At 41.6% G+C, this 18,351-nt stretch overlaps 1 protein-coding gene across 1 annotated transcript in view; it reads right to left on the bottom strand.

The window, feature by feature from the left end:
* The window catches only part of CELSR1 (cadherin EGF LAG seven-pass G-type receptor 1), a 163,928-nt gene that overhangs the window by 17,738 nt on the left and 127,839 nt on the right, over positions 1 to 18,351 (bottom strand). The window contains exons 15-24 of the mRNA XM_034062830.1: positions 17,346 to 17,529; positions 16,427 to 16,528; positions 14,606 to 14,700; positions 14,076 to 14,285; positions 11,334 to 11,517; positions 8,709 to 8,852; positions 7,285 to 7,486; positions 6,780 to 6,947; positions 4,261 to 4,387; positions 3,654 to 3,854 (exon numbers count right to left, since the gene is read on the bottom strand). Of these exons, the coding sequence (XP_033918721.1) occupies positions 3,654 to 3,854; positions 4,261 to 4,387; positions 6,780 to 6,947; positions 7,285 to 7,486; positions 8,709 to 8,852; positions 11,334 to 11,517; positions 14,076 to 14,285; positions 14,606 to 14,700; positions 16,427 to 16,528; positions 17,346 to 17,529 (1,617 nt within the window). The remainder of the gene's footprint in view (positions 1 to 3,653; positions 3,855 to 4,260; positions 4,388 to 6,779; positions 6,948 to 7,284; positions 7,487 to 8,708; positions 8,853 to 11,333; positions 11,518 to 14,075; positions 14,286 to 14,605; positions 14,701 to 16,426; positions 16,529 to 17,345; positions 17,530 to 18,351) is intronic.

Raw genomic sequence — 18,351 nt, 5'->3', positions numbered from 1 at the left:
AAAAACTACAAAGAAACTCTCCTTGTGCTTGGCAAAGGTGGAGGGGAGCTGAGAGAAGATCTTTAGGTTTTCAGTTTAGGACCAGCCCCTGACAAAGTCCTTGCTCAGAAAAACTTCTCTTCTGGGGACAGAAATCCATGAAGCTTCAGCCCAAGAAAAGTGAACATGCTGAACATGAGCAATGGGTGATCTGTAGACTTTAACCAAAGTCCTTTCTTTGAGGAATTTTCTTTTCAGCTAAATGAAATATCTGCCTCAAAAATAGGCAAACTGTTATGTAATGTTCCCATCTAACCTAAGACCAGCAGACCATTTTGCCTGTGTCTTAGGTCTGTAAAAGTCTTTTTCATCTACAGCGTGTTTTCTGGGACTCTCTTAAACACAAAATATACTGAGAAGCAAAAGCATGGATGCATCCATAGGGAAAGGTTTTGGCCATCTCTTTTGTCCCTGCAGCTCTGCTCTTCACTGGTGAAAGACTGAAGAACTTGCACATCTATATTCAACAAGTCATGGAGGATGGCTGGTCATTATCACTGGACTAAAATGATGCAAAAGAAGCAGATCACCACCTACTCTGCAGATCAGTCTTTTACCCAGCATCAGAGTATTTCACTAGGAAGTGGGAAATGGTTTCTAGGCTCTCCCTGGCTCAAGCAGGGTGGTCAGCCCCTTCTCATCCACTGCAGAAAAACCCTCTAAGCACCAGGCTGTAAGATATTCTGGGTCAAGAAATGCTCATTTCTACCGTCGTCTTGAGGCTGCGCAGCTTGCAGTCAGGCACAGAAGTCACGAGGACAAACAGAAAGCAGGATAGTGCTGGCTGAGCAGTTCACATCTTTAGCTAGGAACAAGGGGATCTGGACCTTCCAGACCCCAGGCTTGGATTTGGTTTTACCCTGAGCCAGCAGAACAAAGTGGACCACTCAGCTCTGCCAGGCTGAGAGGAGCAGAAGTGAAGTACATCCTGAAACCAAAGAGACCAAGGGTCCTCAGTGTGACAAGGAGTAACAACTACAGTGAGCAAACTGGTAGCTGAAGTCATCTTTGCGACTAAATGGCTACTCTGAAATCTTGCATTTCTGTACTATCTGCTAAGCAGCTTTCCCTCCCAACTTCACAGTTTGATGGATGAAAACAGGAATGACCACAAGCATCTGACACCTGAATTGACTCACAATTAACTTTCTCCTTTCAGAAACAAATCTAAAGGGTTTTGCCAAGAATCTCTTGATAAACTTGAATTAAGACCACTTTGTGTAACCATTTAATTTTTGTTTCAAAATGTTCTGCACTGTGTTTTGGAACCTTCTGTTTCCATGCAGCACTGACCCTGCTTTCATATTTTGGCATGATTTTTTAGTGGGTTTTTTTCATGGTATAATGCTCAGAAACATAAGTTTCCCTGTTTAACTTTGCTGTGCAAAGGAATCATAGAAAGACTGCCAACTTTCTGGATTCATTTACTGCATCAGCTTTATTGTAACACCAAGCATTATAGAAAATGCAGCTCAGTGAATGAAAGACCTTTCTTCCCTCTATGTAAGCAGGGCTTTTTTCACTCCTACTCCCACATGCATATGAGTTGACTGCTGCCCTGAACATTACCTTTTTCAGGTAAGAAAAAAGAAAGAAAATAAATCACTTTCTATCAATAGTCCAGAGAAAGATTAAAACCTCACCCAGAAATGTGACTGTTAATTTACAGAAACCCATAAAAGCCAGGCTGGGTGCCAAGCAGCGCAGCATTATTTGTGCTCCAGCATTCTTTACCTCTTTATGTTCATCAGTGCATGACTCGTTAGACAACTCTCATTCCATACAGACAGATGAATAATTGTCTCAAGCAGACATGGCTTATAGCCCTCCTAACTTCTCAAATGGACTGAGTAGGCTGTAAGGAGTGGCTTTCTGCTGCATGAAATACATTTTGTAAATGAAAAATCTTTCTAAGTGGGTTAAAGCTATGGGGTGTTTCACTAAGTCCTCATAATAGTACAAGACATCATCACACCATGAGCCCCAAAGCATGGAAGTGAGAAGGAGCAAAAAAAGAACGATCTTACCAAGTACAACCATTACTATTTGTGGTATTGCTGTAATGAGCTGTTTTCCTTCTCTTACAAACCTTTACTTGGTGCTTCATGATACTACAAAATATCTGCATATATCATCTACCGCACAACTTTGGTAAGATTCTGCAGGGATGTGGGCTTGGTTGCCTGCTTCTCAGTATTCACATCAGAGAAGTCAAAAAGTATGAACTCCTTGCTAGTGAAATGCAGTGAAAAATGAGTGGTGTGCTCAAGAAGTCATGAGAAAGGTCAAGTTACATGGCATGCTGTGAATCAAATGGCAAGGTGAGTTCATTTGAATCATGTCATATTAATATGCAAGCTTGTATATTATGAACCAAAGACAACATGGGTCACACATGATGTGAGACCATATCCCAGAGGTCACTGCAGAAGATCTCAACATAGCAGCAGATAAGGGAACAGAATTCCTGGTGCAGGGATGAACTGGAACATGGGACCAGGCATGACACTAGCAGCTTGGGAGCTTCATCCAGTTTAGCATTCACAATTTTTCAAAGGATAAAGTGGGAAAGAAAGCCCAGGAAAAAATAAAAGCAAAAGAGTAACCTGAATCTTGGAAACTGAAGAATTTGAGCAGCTTAATTTTAGTTAGTTTTCCAAAAGAAATACTATTAAAGAGAGGGCTTCCTGGGAACACAATTTTTATACGAGAGGTCTCTCAAATTTACTGGGAAAAGGTCTTGACAGCACTCAGTTACTGCAAGCTGAAATTCGGCAAAGTCAGGTACTTTCTAAAATGTACGTTATAGCTCAAATGGGTATTAGAATCCAGGTGACACTTTAGGCTTAAGTTACCCAGCAACTGAGGCTGTATGGTTAGGCACCATGGTGCCATTACCATAACAGTGATGATACTCATTGAATGTAGTCACATTTTCCCCATTTCTGCTGCTTAGACAATGTGGAATCAGCATGGCTCTTTGTGAGTGTGCATTTTCACCTCAAGATTGTACTTTCCTCTCAAAATTTAGATTAAATATGTACAGCAATAGATTTCTAGAAAATAAATGTTCTTCAGAATGTTCAAGTAATACCTAACATAACATTTGAACACTTTTCGTATCTGTCAAGGACATACTTTTTATTGCATGTAATCCCCCATCTGTCTACAGCCTGTTGGTACAGGCAATTGTAAAGCCTGGCAGCGCTGGAACTCTTGCCTGCTTTTCTCCTTGAGACTGGTGCTACTAAGAATCAGCAGCCACATTAGATATAATGCTACACAGCTAAGATAGCAATGAGATCCTTGTACAGAACACACACATTTCATATGTGGTGTATATCTCATATTCAGCCTGTTCATAGCTTGTGTTTCTTGACATGCACAATGCTTGGAGGTGCCTGCACTAAGCTCTGGCAACAGATACAATAGGCTGAAGCCAATGATCACTGTGGCTAGAAAGCATATAGCAAAGTAACAGGTTTCCTACTGATTCTTGGATGTAGTAAGTTGCCCCATACCCAGCAAGTGGCAGGTAGAAGTCTCAATATGAACCTCCCCCCCAGTTTAAAGCTTGATGACAATTTTAGCAACAAGCACAGAGTAACTCTTACTGGGTTTTCAGTCTGGTTGATTCCAATGAGAAATACGAGCTCAGAGAAGAACAGGGCAGCCACCAAGTTTTTGTGGATACTGTGCAAGTTGGAACGCAGTGTGCGGATCAGGACCAGCAGTATGAAGGTGATCAGCAAAGCCACCAGTGAGATGGATACGGTTGTGTAGGTGACGATCTTCAGAGGAAGCACCTCCCCATTCTGCAGAAGGAGATTGACAGGAATTCTGTAAGTTTTTTCCTTTTTTTTTCCTACAATAAAATGTACTACTTGGAATAGCAATGTTTTCATTACTACTGACCCAACATACAGATATGCTGTAGGACTAATAGAAGTGGAAGATGCCACCTGCTATATCACTCTACCTGTTGAGTGTGTATGGGTAGCACTCAGAGGGCGCATAAAGCAGGTAAGAAGCTTCTTTCAGCAGACTGAACGATGCGTGCTATCAGGCATGGGGAACACACGGCAACATGGGATCAATCCACTGACAGTGCTCCGAGTCATGCTCAAAGCATAGATCAAAGCCCTTGAAAACCAAAGCCCTTGAAAAAACAAGCCCTTGAAACCCAAAGACCTCAAAAGTCTTGAGCCTGACATCACTGACCTCTCGTTTTGAAATGTCCATCAGGACGGCAAAGCTGGTTATGTGGTTGCACTGGCAAGCAATATGGCTCTGGTTTCTGGAAAACAGCTCACACCCTCTGGAGGACCAGGCACCTGAACCACCAACCCTGTGTGGAGAAAAGGGATTCCTGAGAGCCATCCTCTGACCTCCCCTCACCTCCCGCTGCTATCGTTCTCTGGGACAGCTCTTGCTCCACAATTGGAGAGGACTGTAAGCACCAAGACAGAAATATTTATAGCTGTCACCTGCCTGAAGGAGTATCATCAACTTAAAAAGCTTTCAGCTGAAGTAGTTTCTGACATGACAGCTGGCTTTGCTGGGCTTAGAACAAGCTGGTTTGAGTTAAAAATATTTCAAGATTGCTTTTGGGTCAGTGACCATACAAGCAATACGGGGAAGTGATTGCACAGAGCAAACTGGTTGTTGAAAAGGTAAAAAATAACAAAACCACAGAGAGATACATGTTTTTTGGTCATATCTATTTCCATATACCTAGATGCTGTTTGCAGAGCTCTAATATGAAATATGTTTCAGCAATAATGTGATTTTGTTATAATGTTCCTCTGAAAAGTACACAAGAAAGCGTTAAAACCAGTGAATGATATTTCATATTTGGAGATCTCTTGTACTAACACTGGGGAGGAGCTGCTCCCTTACAAATTCTTCCCTGTGCAGCCTTGTTTAACTCCAGTGGCTTCAGAAATTATTTTGTATCAATATTAATTATTCTATTCTGAAGTTAAGGAGTAATAAAAATAGTCTGTAGTTACTGAAAGAGTTTTTAATTAGACATGATAGGACATCTTTTTAATTCAGCAATAAAATATTTGTTGAGCAGTTTTAGTATCACTTTCTCTTGAAAAGTAGTCACTTCTTAAAAACTCTTTCATTACCTGCAGTTAAAGAGCTGCTTTTCAACTGTGGCTCTAGAAAGATGTAACACACAATGCCACTGAAGCTGCCAGCAAATAGCTAATAGATGAATCACTTGAAAGCTAATGAGTTATTCAAGCCCATACAATGTTTAAAAATTTATGAACAAGGACTTGCCATTCCCTCATAACTGGCAGAATCATCTGTACATACAAGCAAATACACTACTTCACATGCAGGCAAATGGAGAAGTTTATTACTGCAAACAGATTTCTGGTGCCTCTTTGACCCCTTCAATGACATATCTCCTGAAGCTTTTGAATAGGACACAAACATTTCCTAGGTTAGTTTGCTCTTTTATTTCCAGCAGAGGATATTGCCTTTTAATGTATTTTTCTGCAGGTTTACTAGAGCTTTTGTGTTTCTAAGAAACATATTACAGCTCTTTCTCTTACCCTGAGCAGACAACATCATCGTCTCACTGTATACCTGGCTTTATGGTTGGAAATTGTATTATATATATAATAGTTACAATATTGTGAAATCATAACATGCAGAGCAGGTAGTGATTCTCAACACATTTTCTTTTGTTTTATCCACACCCTTGAAATACCTCCAACAGGACTGTGCTGTTTGCACAATGCCATAAATAAAACACCTATGAGCATATACAGGTCTTAACATTTTTCACATTTTCAAGAAAAACATGTCTGTATCTTTAACTTTGCTGAATACAACAGACCTAAGTGAGCCATTATCAGAATATTTTGTCTTCTGCCTCACACTTTCCTCCTAGAGAGTAATAAACTCCCTCCTTAAGTTCTGCTTATGTAGCACGATTTCTTCCTAACAACTGGAAGAAGTTTAAGGACCCAAAGAAGGTACTTCCTCTCTCTCAAATTCCTCACTAAACCAAATGAAAACACATGCACAATAGTTGATGGAATGAAAGGTAAGTTGCTTCTTATCAGTGTAACTGTCTTTGGGATGACTTTTGATTCAAAAATTTAAGATTCAAAAATTTATAACCTTTACCCACATAACTTTGCCTGCAAAACCCCAGGCCTCCCTTTTACCAGCATGTAAACTTGGGTTTGTAATTTTTTTGCACGGGCCCTGGCTGAGGCACCAAGGGTGGGTGCCTGTTTGCCATATACCCTGTCCAGTCACTGGAATAAAACAGGAATTCAATCATCTCCTGGAGATCCCTTCTAAAAACAGGGCATGGGGCAATGAGAATCCTGACTTACGAAGCTCAGAGGAGCCATCAATTCAGGCTCTGGGGGTGGACTATGCCTGTCCAGACATACATCTGTGGGCAAAAACCATAAGCAAATACAAGGAAATGGTGAGAATTATTATTTCTGGGAGAAAATGAACCCTGCAGAGAGACATGACTGCACTGTGCTTGCTAAAACCACATGGCTAATCCTTTGTTTGAGGAGTTATGATGATTATTTTCATCTATCTTAGGCTGAAATGACTCCATGGCTCTATTCCAGCAGAAATCAGTTGCCAGCTGAATGAGTAAAAAGGGGTTTTCTCCAGAATTGTCTTCCTGTGAAGAACTTGTCTGCTACTGAGACAGTTGCCACGCACAAGTCTAAAGCAAGTAGGAGACATACGTGATGGAGTGATTCCAGAAGACACAGACGGGCTTTGTTCTCTCCTCCGTTTCCAGTAAGGCATACTCCACTATGACGGGCTTTTCCACCAAGTTGGGAGGAAGCTCCCCATCACTGTGAATAGCTGTGCTCACTACAGCAGTATTAATAATAGGGCGATTTGGCAATCTGCAGAAGGAGAAAAGTAGCACAGTGATCTAAACATTCAAATGCAAAGCACTGATTTGGTAGATTCTGCAAATAAAACATTTCCATTTGCTTCCACTCAGAAAGCAAAGTAGATGCACCATCAGCCTTCCACACAGCTGTGTTTCCAAAAGCTGCTGGCACTACTGACACAGTTATTCTCACACAGTGTGCCAGAGGAGGACAAGAGACCATACTGCAATGACAACTACGGCACAGATGACATGTGGTCTGCATAAAAGCAGCTCTGTCTCCCCTGTGCACTCAGAGCAAGTGGAAGAGGAGATCTGCACAATTCACACATGGGTTTCAAGTTTACCTCAAGCTCCTTCGGTCAGGATCATAGTTTTCAGGCAGGAGGTGTCCTAGGGATCGGTATATTATGACCATGGCAACAGTACGATGTGTTGAGTCAACTGGGTGTCGCTTCTTTCTCTTTGCAAAAGCACTCTCAGGGCTTAGTGCATCATTGTTCCCCTTAGAGGATAATTTTTGATTTGAAGGCTTCATTGTAGGCACTGCTATGGAAATAACACAAATATTAAATTCTTTCAACACTGCCTTGGAGCTACCACTTAAACTGATAATTTTGCTTTGCGAAGATTCAGAGCTGTTACTGTTGCTACAGCTCCAGGCTTACACAACTGAGGATGCTTCTAATGCTATATTTGCTATTTTTAATAACATTTTGGCACACTTCATAGTTATATAGCTGATATCAAATAACCATTGAACCCTGAATAATCATTTAGTCTAGCTAGAAAACAAGTACTAAGCTAGAAGATCTGTAAGTATATAAATACTCTGTGCTTGATTTAAGGAGAATATTGAAACACAACAGATGCTATTAGATTGCATGTACCTTATATATGGCAAAACTAGTGTTATGAATACACAATTGGTCCCATGGGATTTCTCTTTGCTAATTCTGCTATATAATGAGCTCTCAGTTTTGGCAGGATCTCTTAAAATCCATATTCCCCTTTTCTTGATAGGAAAGATACAAGTCATACAATCAGACACCCTTTTTCTAAGGAAAAAACCATAAAGTTGTATCAGCTTATTAATTATTATGTGTTATTATTACAAGTGTTACTATTTCCTCATTTGGAGGATATTTTGCCATGACACATGTATAGTTATTGCACTTTGAGTTACTCTCTTCCCTTGCCCAAGGTAACTTGTGGTTTCTCTCAGCAATGTCAGGGTACTTCAAAGACACTGGGAAGCAGGCACTTCCCCATGTATTCCCCCTTCTCATCCATCTTCCTGCACAGTTCAAGACTCTGTTGTATAGTTCTGACAGTGAATCTCTGCTCCCAGATTTGGGTTCTGCATCTTTCGCACTGCTTCCCTCCATCTCTGCAGGGACCAGGGGAAGGCAGCTGTGGGGCTGCAGGCTTGGGTGGGGGGGGGGCGTGCCCATCCTATCCTGGTGGGAACAGAGGCAGAGCATTTCTCCTACTTTGACAGGGCTGTGTGAGGGGCTGTGAGGGAGACCTGACAGACAGGTACAGCCAGTTACACAGCCCCCCCCCCCCCCCCCCCCCCCCATATTCCCACTGCTGCCGGCAGGCAAAATGCCACCAAAGTATGTACAGCTGCTCCATCCCCAAATAGTGTCCGCTTGCGCAGATGGTCACCCTGCTCTCACCCAAGTACCACTCTAGCTTTGGGAGGATCAACCATGATCCTTAGGAGCTAGTCAGAATTGCCCTCCGAACAGCAGCAAAAGGGTTTTACCTTTCCTGTCTGAAGGTCTGAACAAAGTATCAGGGAAGACAACAGATGACTCCAGATCTCTTGGATAATCTTCTTTAATCTCATGAAACCGTGGTATTCTAGCTCCCGTGAAATTAGACTTGTCAAAGATGTCAACAGCAATAACTGGGGAAAGAAAAGTGTTTCCCATAAAACTAACTAACTTCAATGCTTTCAAATAGGATATTGCGACACAATGAAGCGTGATTGAAATGTAAAATGCCTGCACAATGCAGAGAAGAAATTTAAACCCCAAAATACAAAGTGCAATTTTTCTCAATTAATACCTTAAATGACAACTAAAAGCTTATGTGCCAACATTATATTACATTTATAAAATTATACATTTATTTTGAAGTCAAAAGGAATTCACAAGACAGTATCTCCTATAGGAAAACACTATTGCAAACATTAGAAATATACAATCATAGAACCACAGAAACGTTTAGGTTGGAAAAGACTTTAAGATCATTGAATCTAACTGTTAAGCTAACACTGCCAAGTCCACCACCAAACCATGTTCTTAAGTGCCACATCTACGTGTATTTTAAATACCTCCAGGAATGGTGACTCCACCACTTCCCTGGGCAGCCTTTTCCTGTGCTTGACAACCCATGTGGTGAAGAAATTTTCCCTAATACCCATCTTGATGTAGATCAATTTGTTGGTGTTTTCCAGCAGCAGCTGTGGTTTCACAAAGGCCTTTCTCTGGCCACAGAGCTTCTCTGTGTGCTTTGTGCTCCAATTTCAGACTTGCTTCTTTTAGAGAAAGCTAAATCTGCTGCTTCAGAAATATACTTCTACATCTGTTAAACTGCACAGTCAGCCAAGCAAAGATAATAACCTGCATTTTACCTGGGACTACTTAAGTCCTCCAGTTCTCCTTTCTCCATGCTAGCAGTTCCCCTCTAGCTCACCTCATCAGCTCTGCCTGTTGTCTAACTGCCAAAATATTTAAAAGCAGCTGAGTTGGCTTGAACTTTCCCATTTAAGAGAAGTCATTGAGTGCCAATTTACATGTTCTAATAAAAGTGAAAAGCTGGAAGTCCTGAGGGTAACCCTACACCGAAAGCTGTGATCTGCTGCAAGTTTCTATATGAAGAAATATCCAAGTTAAGATCTGCAAATTCCCATGTCTCTAAGTAACTCCCAGATGAGCCATTAGGAAACTCTATTAACACCATGTTCCCTGGAAAAACTGTTCAAAAGAAAACAGACCCCTTTCAGGTCAGAGAAACCTCACCCCTCCCAGGATAACACCTTTTTACCCAGGAAAAGCTGGTGAAAAAAATGATTCATAACCTGTAAGAAATCCTGGTTTTTGTTTTCATCTCAGCTCAGGTTGGTTAAAATGCTGAGCATGCCTTCTTCTGAGTGTGAAAATAGATAAAAATATATCTGTCTTGATAGTCCTGAATCAAAAGGAAATCCTGCAGGATTGGTTTATAAACAGAAACCAAACTGTTTCAGTTTGGCTTAGTTCAACCATTATCCAATGCCCCTGGAGTTGATGTAGGACATTATAAAGTTTGTAGCGTGATTGTCTCATGCTTTTGCTTTTTATGCCCTTGTGACTGTGCACAGGAAGCACTCTCAGGACAAGTAGTAGGCAAACCTAAATTCACTTCTTGTATTAATGGGTGTAGTTAGGAAAATAAGACAAGGTTTTGGGCACATAAGCCCTACTTTAGACCTGAAATAAAAGCGGTAGCTTGAAAAGCTAAATACAAGTTCAGGCTGATAGTAATTTAGACAACCTCTTAGGGAAAAACTATATAACTATATAGCTATGTTGCTTAGGAGGGACCTCTGAAGGTCTGACCTCCCGCTCAGAGCAGGACTATCACCACCACTTGTTCAGCTCAGCGTGTTGGTACTTGTAGAGAAAATTAAATAGAGAGGGCAGGGAGAAAATGGGGAAAGAGGCAGACCAGGCTACGATTGCTCTGCTGCATTTGAATGTGTACCACGGGGACATCTGTGAAGTACATCACAGCCCTGCAAGCACAGAAGCTGCTATTTTGGTTATTGGGGGAGCACTGACCGTGATAGGTGGGAAAGGTGTCCTGGTACATCTGATGTCTCTTTCCCAATTTAGAACCATTCTGGATATTTTGGACCCCAAGGATCTTGCTCTGATGATGGGTTTTGCAAGGCATAGAATTTGATTTTTGGGATAGGTTCCAGCCTAGGAAGGCATGTGAAAATCAGATCAATAGTAGGGTTCTTTTTGGTTTTGGGTGTACTGCAGTAATTCTTCAGGTGGTGGTGGTGTGATTCTTTCAAAACCATGATTTACTGTGTTCAACTATACCAGGTCGTCTCAAAAGGCATTACCTTTCCTTACGAACTTTGTCCTTCCCATCACCTGTACACTACTTTGGCTGCAAAGAATTGCCACAAGGGAGCAGTGTCACTGCCCAGAGTGAAAAGAGATCAGGCATCTGCCAGGAGGCCCCCATGGCAACTGAGAGATACGGATCAAGGCTCAATTGACTTGAAATGAATGCACTGAGTGGACACCACTAAAACAAACAGCCAGCACCTCTTCCCAGTACATTTTTAAAGCTCTAATGCAAAACGGCAGTTTTCAACACAGATACTCACTGATATTAGGGGTAACAATGACAAAAGGTCTCATGTAGGTTTTCTTCATGTTCTGGGCCACGTTGTTGAAGTATTCCTCATAGTGCCTGAGTAGGTGAGCGGTGCCACCCTCCGTTCGCTGAATTTGTTCCCAGTGCTCCTTGTTGCTGGGGTCCAGTAGAGCACTGCCCACTTTGATAATATTCTGAGAAACAAAGCACAAGCCTAAACTATGCAGCAAACAGCGCTGGCTTTCAAGTGAGGAATATGGAAAATGATTGGCATTATGGCCTCCGGTGAGTGTATAATGAAATACTTTAATGCATGCATGTTCGACTGCAGCCATATGAAACTATGCACACCAGTTACTCACCCTGAGGTTTTTTGTTGTTACATAAAGCAAATCCCTCCAAACTTTTTATGAGCAAGATAAGTCAAAATTGGAGGCTGTAAGGGAACTGCCTAATTTCTTTCCCCTTTATGACAGGAAACCTAGCAAGAAAATACAGAAGGAAAACCTAACCATGTTTTCTTTGTCTCTGAGAGAGACAAGGAAAGCAGAGTGCTTGGTATGTACACTGAAGAACTCCCCCAGAGAAAAAAAGTCATATGATAAAAATCAAAAGAAAGCCATAAATAGCAATATAGCTTTCTCTTTTGTTTTGATTACTCTATTTGTTAGTTTTGTTGATTCCTGTATAACCGAAACAACTTACATGGTGAAGAATGACAAGAACGAATATTAACTTGTATATACAGAGTTGAAAATTCCCCTTTATTCTGCTTACAAGTGGTGTTAAAAAGTTGTAGCTGAGGACCTGCCTCTTCTGCCTTTTCCTGAAAGAATATGCAAAGGGACCCTGAGGCTAAATGACAGAAGACCCCAAAAGAGAGTGTTAAATGGCTTAAATGGGAAAGGTGCTGAGAAGTTTTTAATCTTGGTGAACATATGAACTACACTGATATGTCAAAACCTAATTCCTAACTAAGGTAAGATTAGCATAAATGATGGTAGGAATTAATCTGCTCAAGTTCTAAAACAGCCAAGGCAAATACTTAGGCATCATTTAGAAGCAGACAGGGAAGATACTATATTCTCTAGGTACTGTCTGAGGTTGCAAGCATGAATCTGAGGTGAAAGAGGTTGCCAGTACGACTGCCTTTATCTAGGAGGAGAAGCAGGACATGGCTCCCCGGGAATGCAAGAGACACATGCTGTACTTGGTACCAGGCTTCCGCAGTGTTTGTGAATGTTATTTATATGCTTTTTATTATCTATTTTTCAGACTTCTCCTTGAGACTATTAAAAAAATAATAAATCCTTCTCCCCTCATGCTCCCTCAGCCTGGGATGTTCCCTCCTTTTTCTCATGAGCTTTACTGATTAGTTTTCAAATTCCTGACCTATCCTAAAAATATTTAGGGAGTTCTTGAAAACAGCGCCTGTAGGAGTTTCAGTGCTAAGCACAGAGAATAACAAATTAAAGCAGACATTTCCAGACCATTTTTATTTGCTTATTGTTCTTATTTTTACTTAACAAAACATAGTAAAAAGGAAGGTCCTTCTCAAGATGTAAATGGGGGAATTCATTCACCCCGCAGCCCACAGGTCAAGTTTCTCAGCAGAGTGTCTCCATAGGAAAGAAAAAACTGTATCTCTTAAACCCTGGTGCTCCTAAAACATTAAATGCTTCAGAAGTTCTCCACTCTGTTGACTGTACAGCCTGAAGGATTGTCTTAGCTACATTTCCTCCTGCTCCCACCTCCCCTGGGATGTCCTCTCTTTGTGCAGTTTGGCTTTGCACAAGGTCTTCAAGTTCATCCTGAAGCCTGCCTGACCTGGCTGGTCCTCCTGGAGTACTCTGAGCAGGGTGCAGCATGCTTTCAAAGGGAGCCAGATCATTTCTACCCAGCACAAAGCACATTCTTGGCCCATGGAGGGTCGTTCCAGCAACCTTAAGGTCCTGGCTCTGCTGGCACATGTCCAGAAGGATGTTCTAGCTTGGACTCTGTGCTGTGCTGTGCCATGTTTGGGATCTTGGAAATAGTATTTGGCAAGCATGGACAGCAGTACCCTGCAGTACACATGGCAATGAAGAGAGCAATACGAGCCTGATATGAATCATCCAATTTCACATTTTCAGACCACAGAAAACTCTCAACATCTTCTACATCTCACATTTTTCCACCGCAACTATGTGCTTCCCCCACACAGGGAAGGTTCTACAGCTTCTACAGCTTGTTCTCTAGACCTGGCCAGGTCTTTGGTAATAACTGGGTCATTTTGAATGCTCTAACTAGCAGAAGCCCTCTGGTATGTGCCTGAATCACTTAAAATATCAATATGGTAAGCATGTCTTTCAATGTACCAAGTCTTTAATAAACATCACTCAATTGTTTCCACACTGAATTCTAAGAAACCTTCAGAGTCAGTAAGTGGCTCAGAGTTAGCTCACTGCACATTTAAATAAAAATGATCACATTAGGCAGGCTTTCCAACAGACCTGAACATGGTATACAAAGCTATTTTATCCAGGAATAATGCATCAACCTGATTATTTTCATTTGGGGAATTTTGCTTTTGGCTGTTACTGCGATAACCAACTTTCCATTCTAAACTGAGAAGCCTGACTCATTTGTGAAACAGATTAAGCAATTACATGATATTTGCTACACCCTGGTCAAAGACAAATTTAATTATCCATTGCCATAAAACTTTAAAGGGGAAACATAAAGGCTTAGCACAGTATACAGTATTTCTTACCTCATTGAATTCCACGTCTCTTGTGGCTGCCAAGTCAAAGCCTTGCTGCTGGCTCTCAAACCGGAGGACCCGAATCATCATCTGGTAAGCTGTCCTCACATCGTTGCCATACAAGCTGTGAGTGTGTTTGGTGGCATTCTGTAGCACTCTCACAATACGTATGGTTTTGCCTCCGTCCAATTTGGTCTCATTGTGGTGTAACTTCTCATTCTGAATCAGAGACAAGAAGGAAGAAAAAAGACAATGATGGGTTGGGGTTCTTTTTTTCAATCTAGTTACAAAGACAATCATCATTTAGTGATTTTTGGCACAAAGGAGTTGTCTGATGAAAATGGTGTTTGTCTAGAGAAAGGGTTGACAGGACAACTCAATGGAAAGTGTAACTGAGCGCCAGAAAAGCACAAAGATCCTGACGGGAAATGATGAGGTTCAAGGATTCGGTCAATAGATGGAGCGCAGGGATATCAAACTGGAGTCTGCATTGATGAACATTTACAAAATAAAGTCAGAACTGAGAAAACACAGCTTACCATGATTTTTAGATCCACAAAAGTGCTGGTGGTACAGTTGAAAAGCTCAGGAGGCAGCCAGCCCTTCTCAATGTTACAATGGCGAACTGCATTTCCTAGAAGAAACAGTGCATTAATGATAAATAATGTTCTGAATTGTGCTGAGTAAATCTTCATAGATTTCAGATATCCTGATCTTTCAGATTTGCCACATTTTCAAGTTTCTTAGAGCTATGCACATATATCACTTTCCAAACTGGGGATTCCTGTCTGAATCTTCATGAACTGTTTTCCTCAGGCTTTACAGAAAGGTTATGGCAAGCTTCAAGGTCTGCACAACCGCTGTCAGTCTTGCTGCCTTAACATTCTCAAATGTGTTCAGCAATGTATTTATGATAAATCTGTGCAAGACTGTGCACTTCCTCAGTACTTCTGAATACATATCCCTGCTCAGATTTCTGTGCAATAGCCCATATAGGAAGACCTCCCGGACAAATGCTGTCTTCAAGTCAAAACATGCTAGGACATCTGCATGCTGCATGCCGTAACCACTTCAGCCAACATGTATAATTGCCTTTTGCCAGTTGTGAATGGTCTGTGAGCAGCTTACTGTTTAATTTAGCCTATTATTTAATACTATTTGTCAAATCACTTTAAAATGTGACTCTTGGCTGCAGAGCCTTCACAGGGAATTGCAAATTATCTCACTCATAATTTAGATTGTGTCTAAGCCATTTAAATACTAATATGTAAAGAAGAATTATAATTAATTGAATAATACCTAATTATATTATTTCTCTTCCATGATTAGGTGACTACAATGAAGTCTCAGGTTCTTTGTCTAAATATTCATTATTATAACTTTTTTTGAGTGTTCTGTAAAATTCATTTAAAATGAGCAGTTTCTCCAAGTACCTTTGCCTGCTTGCCTATTTACTAGAAGAGACACTGGGGTCAACCACAAGAACAATGCAAAAAACTTATTTTAATTCAACTTTATACTGTTTAATAATGTAAATAATCTTTACTTACAGAAAGTAGTGATCAACTCTTATCTCCTAAAATCCTCAGAACAGGAACTTGGTTGACCACACATTGACTTCCCTTCAATAATATTTCGAGAAGTCACATAATCACCTATAACTCATTGAGCCTGAGGAGCACTTGCAGCAGAGATTTAGCAAGCTCAAATCTGTGACAGAGGTTTCACTTCCCACAGAACAACCTTCAGAAAAGATGATCCCAAATTCAAAATGTGATAAATGTTTTCAGGAGCACACAAAACAGGTTGTCATTTCCTTGCTGTACAAAACAAGACAGCTCACGTGCTTTATGAAAGATGTTTTTCAGCTGCCTGACTTATGGGTTAAGAGAAAAGATGTTGCGTGGAAAAATGCAAGTTCTGCTGTAACTCTAAACTTTATTAGGCTGCAATGCTAGTAAAGCAATCATTGCATAAAGGATTCTCCTCATTTTATCCTTGCCCAGAGGAGCTGTATCACCAAAGAACATGTACAAATCAACGGAAGCTAAAAGTTATGTGTAAGGATTGCTTGACAAACAGAAAATTAACTTTTTTTTTTGAAAATACAGATTTTCTGTTCTTTACATGTGTGTATCTGCTGCACTTTTGTATTTATTTACTGCTACTATTTTCAAATGTATTTTAACAGTTCTTTAGTTTCAGCTAGCTAAACTTGTCTGCTTGCAATATGCATGAGCAACGCTGTAATCTCCAGACCCAATGAATTAATACCATTCCCTATGTAGACATCTTTTCACTCTTTTCCCCTCAAACAGATATGTAGATAAAGTGGTTAATGTTTTACCCAGAGCACTTACCCACTGATCCTTTAGGACATGGCACAGCAGCTGGCTGGCCAAACTTAGTCTGTGGCCACCAAATACCAGCCTCAAACGCTTTGGGACAACCATTATAAATTACTGAAAGCAGAAAAAGAAATGATGCAATTTTGCTGACAAGATAAAAATCACAACAAGAGAGATATTTCAACCTGCCTAAAGGACCTTCCTGTAATTCCCAAGCCCTGTCAGGATACCTGTCCTCTGCAGTGCCTTCCAAGCTGCAACCTGTCAGTGGCTCCTTATCCAGCAGCGTGGGCAGACAGGTACAGGCAGAGGAGAGCCCAGGATGATTACGGGGTTCTGGATTTTGGCTCTGCCTATCTCTGCCTGCTCCTTTATTGTGGGAAAACGTTTCTCCTTCTTTTCACCCACACAGTGTGGTGAGATGGCTGCTGCAGAAGCTTTGTGCTGATCACAGGAGGAGGGTGGGTGGGTGGCCAAGAGGAAAGGCAGGATGGGCCAGACAGGAAAGAAAGGCAGAGGGCACCAGGTGCAGGACACAGCCTTTGCGGACAGTAGGTGTGAAGGCTCTCTCCCGCCTCTTCAGCTGCAGCACAGCAATACAATGTTGCACTGGCAATGAGCTCATGTTTCAAATAAAATCGGGATAAGCTTGCCTTATTCCAGTTTGATGAAAATTAAAGAAATACGAGCTTTATTCTTTTTCCCCAGCCCCCATGAGTCATATTGGCACAGACTTAGCAGAGGGGTACATGTTTAGGTTGCTGCAGCTCCCATTGTCCCTGCTGGAAACACTCCACTGGGCTCACATGCACCTCTGGGTGAAGCTGCATTCCCACCACAGTGCACCCTTCCCCTGCCCACTGCTAGCAGCTCTGATCCTACAGTTAACTACAGCCCCACTGATCAGCGGTGCTGGCTGCACAGGAGGTACCTTCACAGCCCTTCGTGGTAACTTCAGCAAAAGGGTTGTCACAGCGGTTGCACTGCCGCCCGATGACACCGGGTTTACAAGGACACTGTCCTGTCTCCATGTCACAGGCACGTGTGTAGGATCCAGATGGGAAGCAGTCGCAGGGGTAGCAGGTGTCACTGCTTTGTGGCTTGTAGTAATTTGCCTAGAAGAACCAAAATGATAGACACAATGTATTTGACTTATATTCCAAACTGCTTGTATTTCTGAAGTCCTGCTCTAGCAGCATGTGCATCATAAAAAGGGCTAATTTTACCAAGAGTGGGATAATAATGTTATTAATATTAACAGCAAATGTATCAGCTGTGGGAAGTGTGCCGTGTTTGCTCAGACAATGCAGAGGCAGAGCTCAGCATGGGGGGATGGCTGGGCTGCCCTGCACAGCAGAGACCTGGTGTTTGGACCACCACTTGCAGACTGGGTGAAAGGCCCATGTTAGTCCTCATGTACTTGCTGCCAGTGCCCAGCAAATGTATTCTTGGAGGACTAGTTTTCTGTGCTTTGCAATTCTGCTCTTGTATGATATGAGCAAGCCAGTACAGAAACTTTTTGCACTGTCTACTTGCGTTTCATGCACAGGGATGGAAAGAATCAATGACCCCGTATTCCAATCACATCTGTAAATGCTTTTGATCTGAGGCGTTACGCAATTACACAAGAGTGTGGTGCTGGCACCCCACTGACTCGATTTAATGCAACAGTTGCTGTGTGTCCTGCTGGCATTTCAGAGGGGCCAGATTCACTGTTGCCAGTCTGCACTGGACTGGCTCCTCTGATGTCATTCAAGCCTGTTGTAAAACCTATTGTGAGAAGTCCTTTGTAAAACCTTTGGGAGGGAAGTGACTCCCTCTGTCCCTGCCTGTCCACAGCAAATTCCTCTTAAAATTGACAGAGCTGGCGCTGAGGAAATGATTTAGCTTCTCGTTTATCTCTTCCAGCTGCTATGCCTTTTGCTGGACATTGCAGA

Source organism: Melopsittacus undulatus, chromosome 5 (assembly GCF_012275295.1).
Source record: "Melopsittacus undulatus isolate bMelUnd1 chromosome 5, bMelUnd1.mat.Z, whole genome shotgun sequence".
Lineage (NCBI taxonomy): Eukaryota > Metazoa > Chordata > Aves > Psittaciformes > Psittaculidae > Melopsittacus > Melopsittacus undulatus.
Note: the sequence above shows the minus strand (reverse complement) of the source record. Positions and strands in the feature narration are given on the sequence as shown.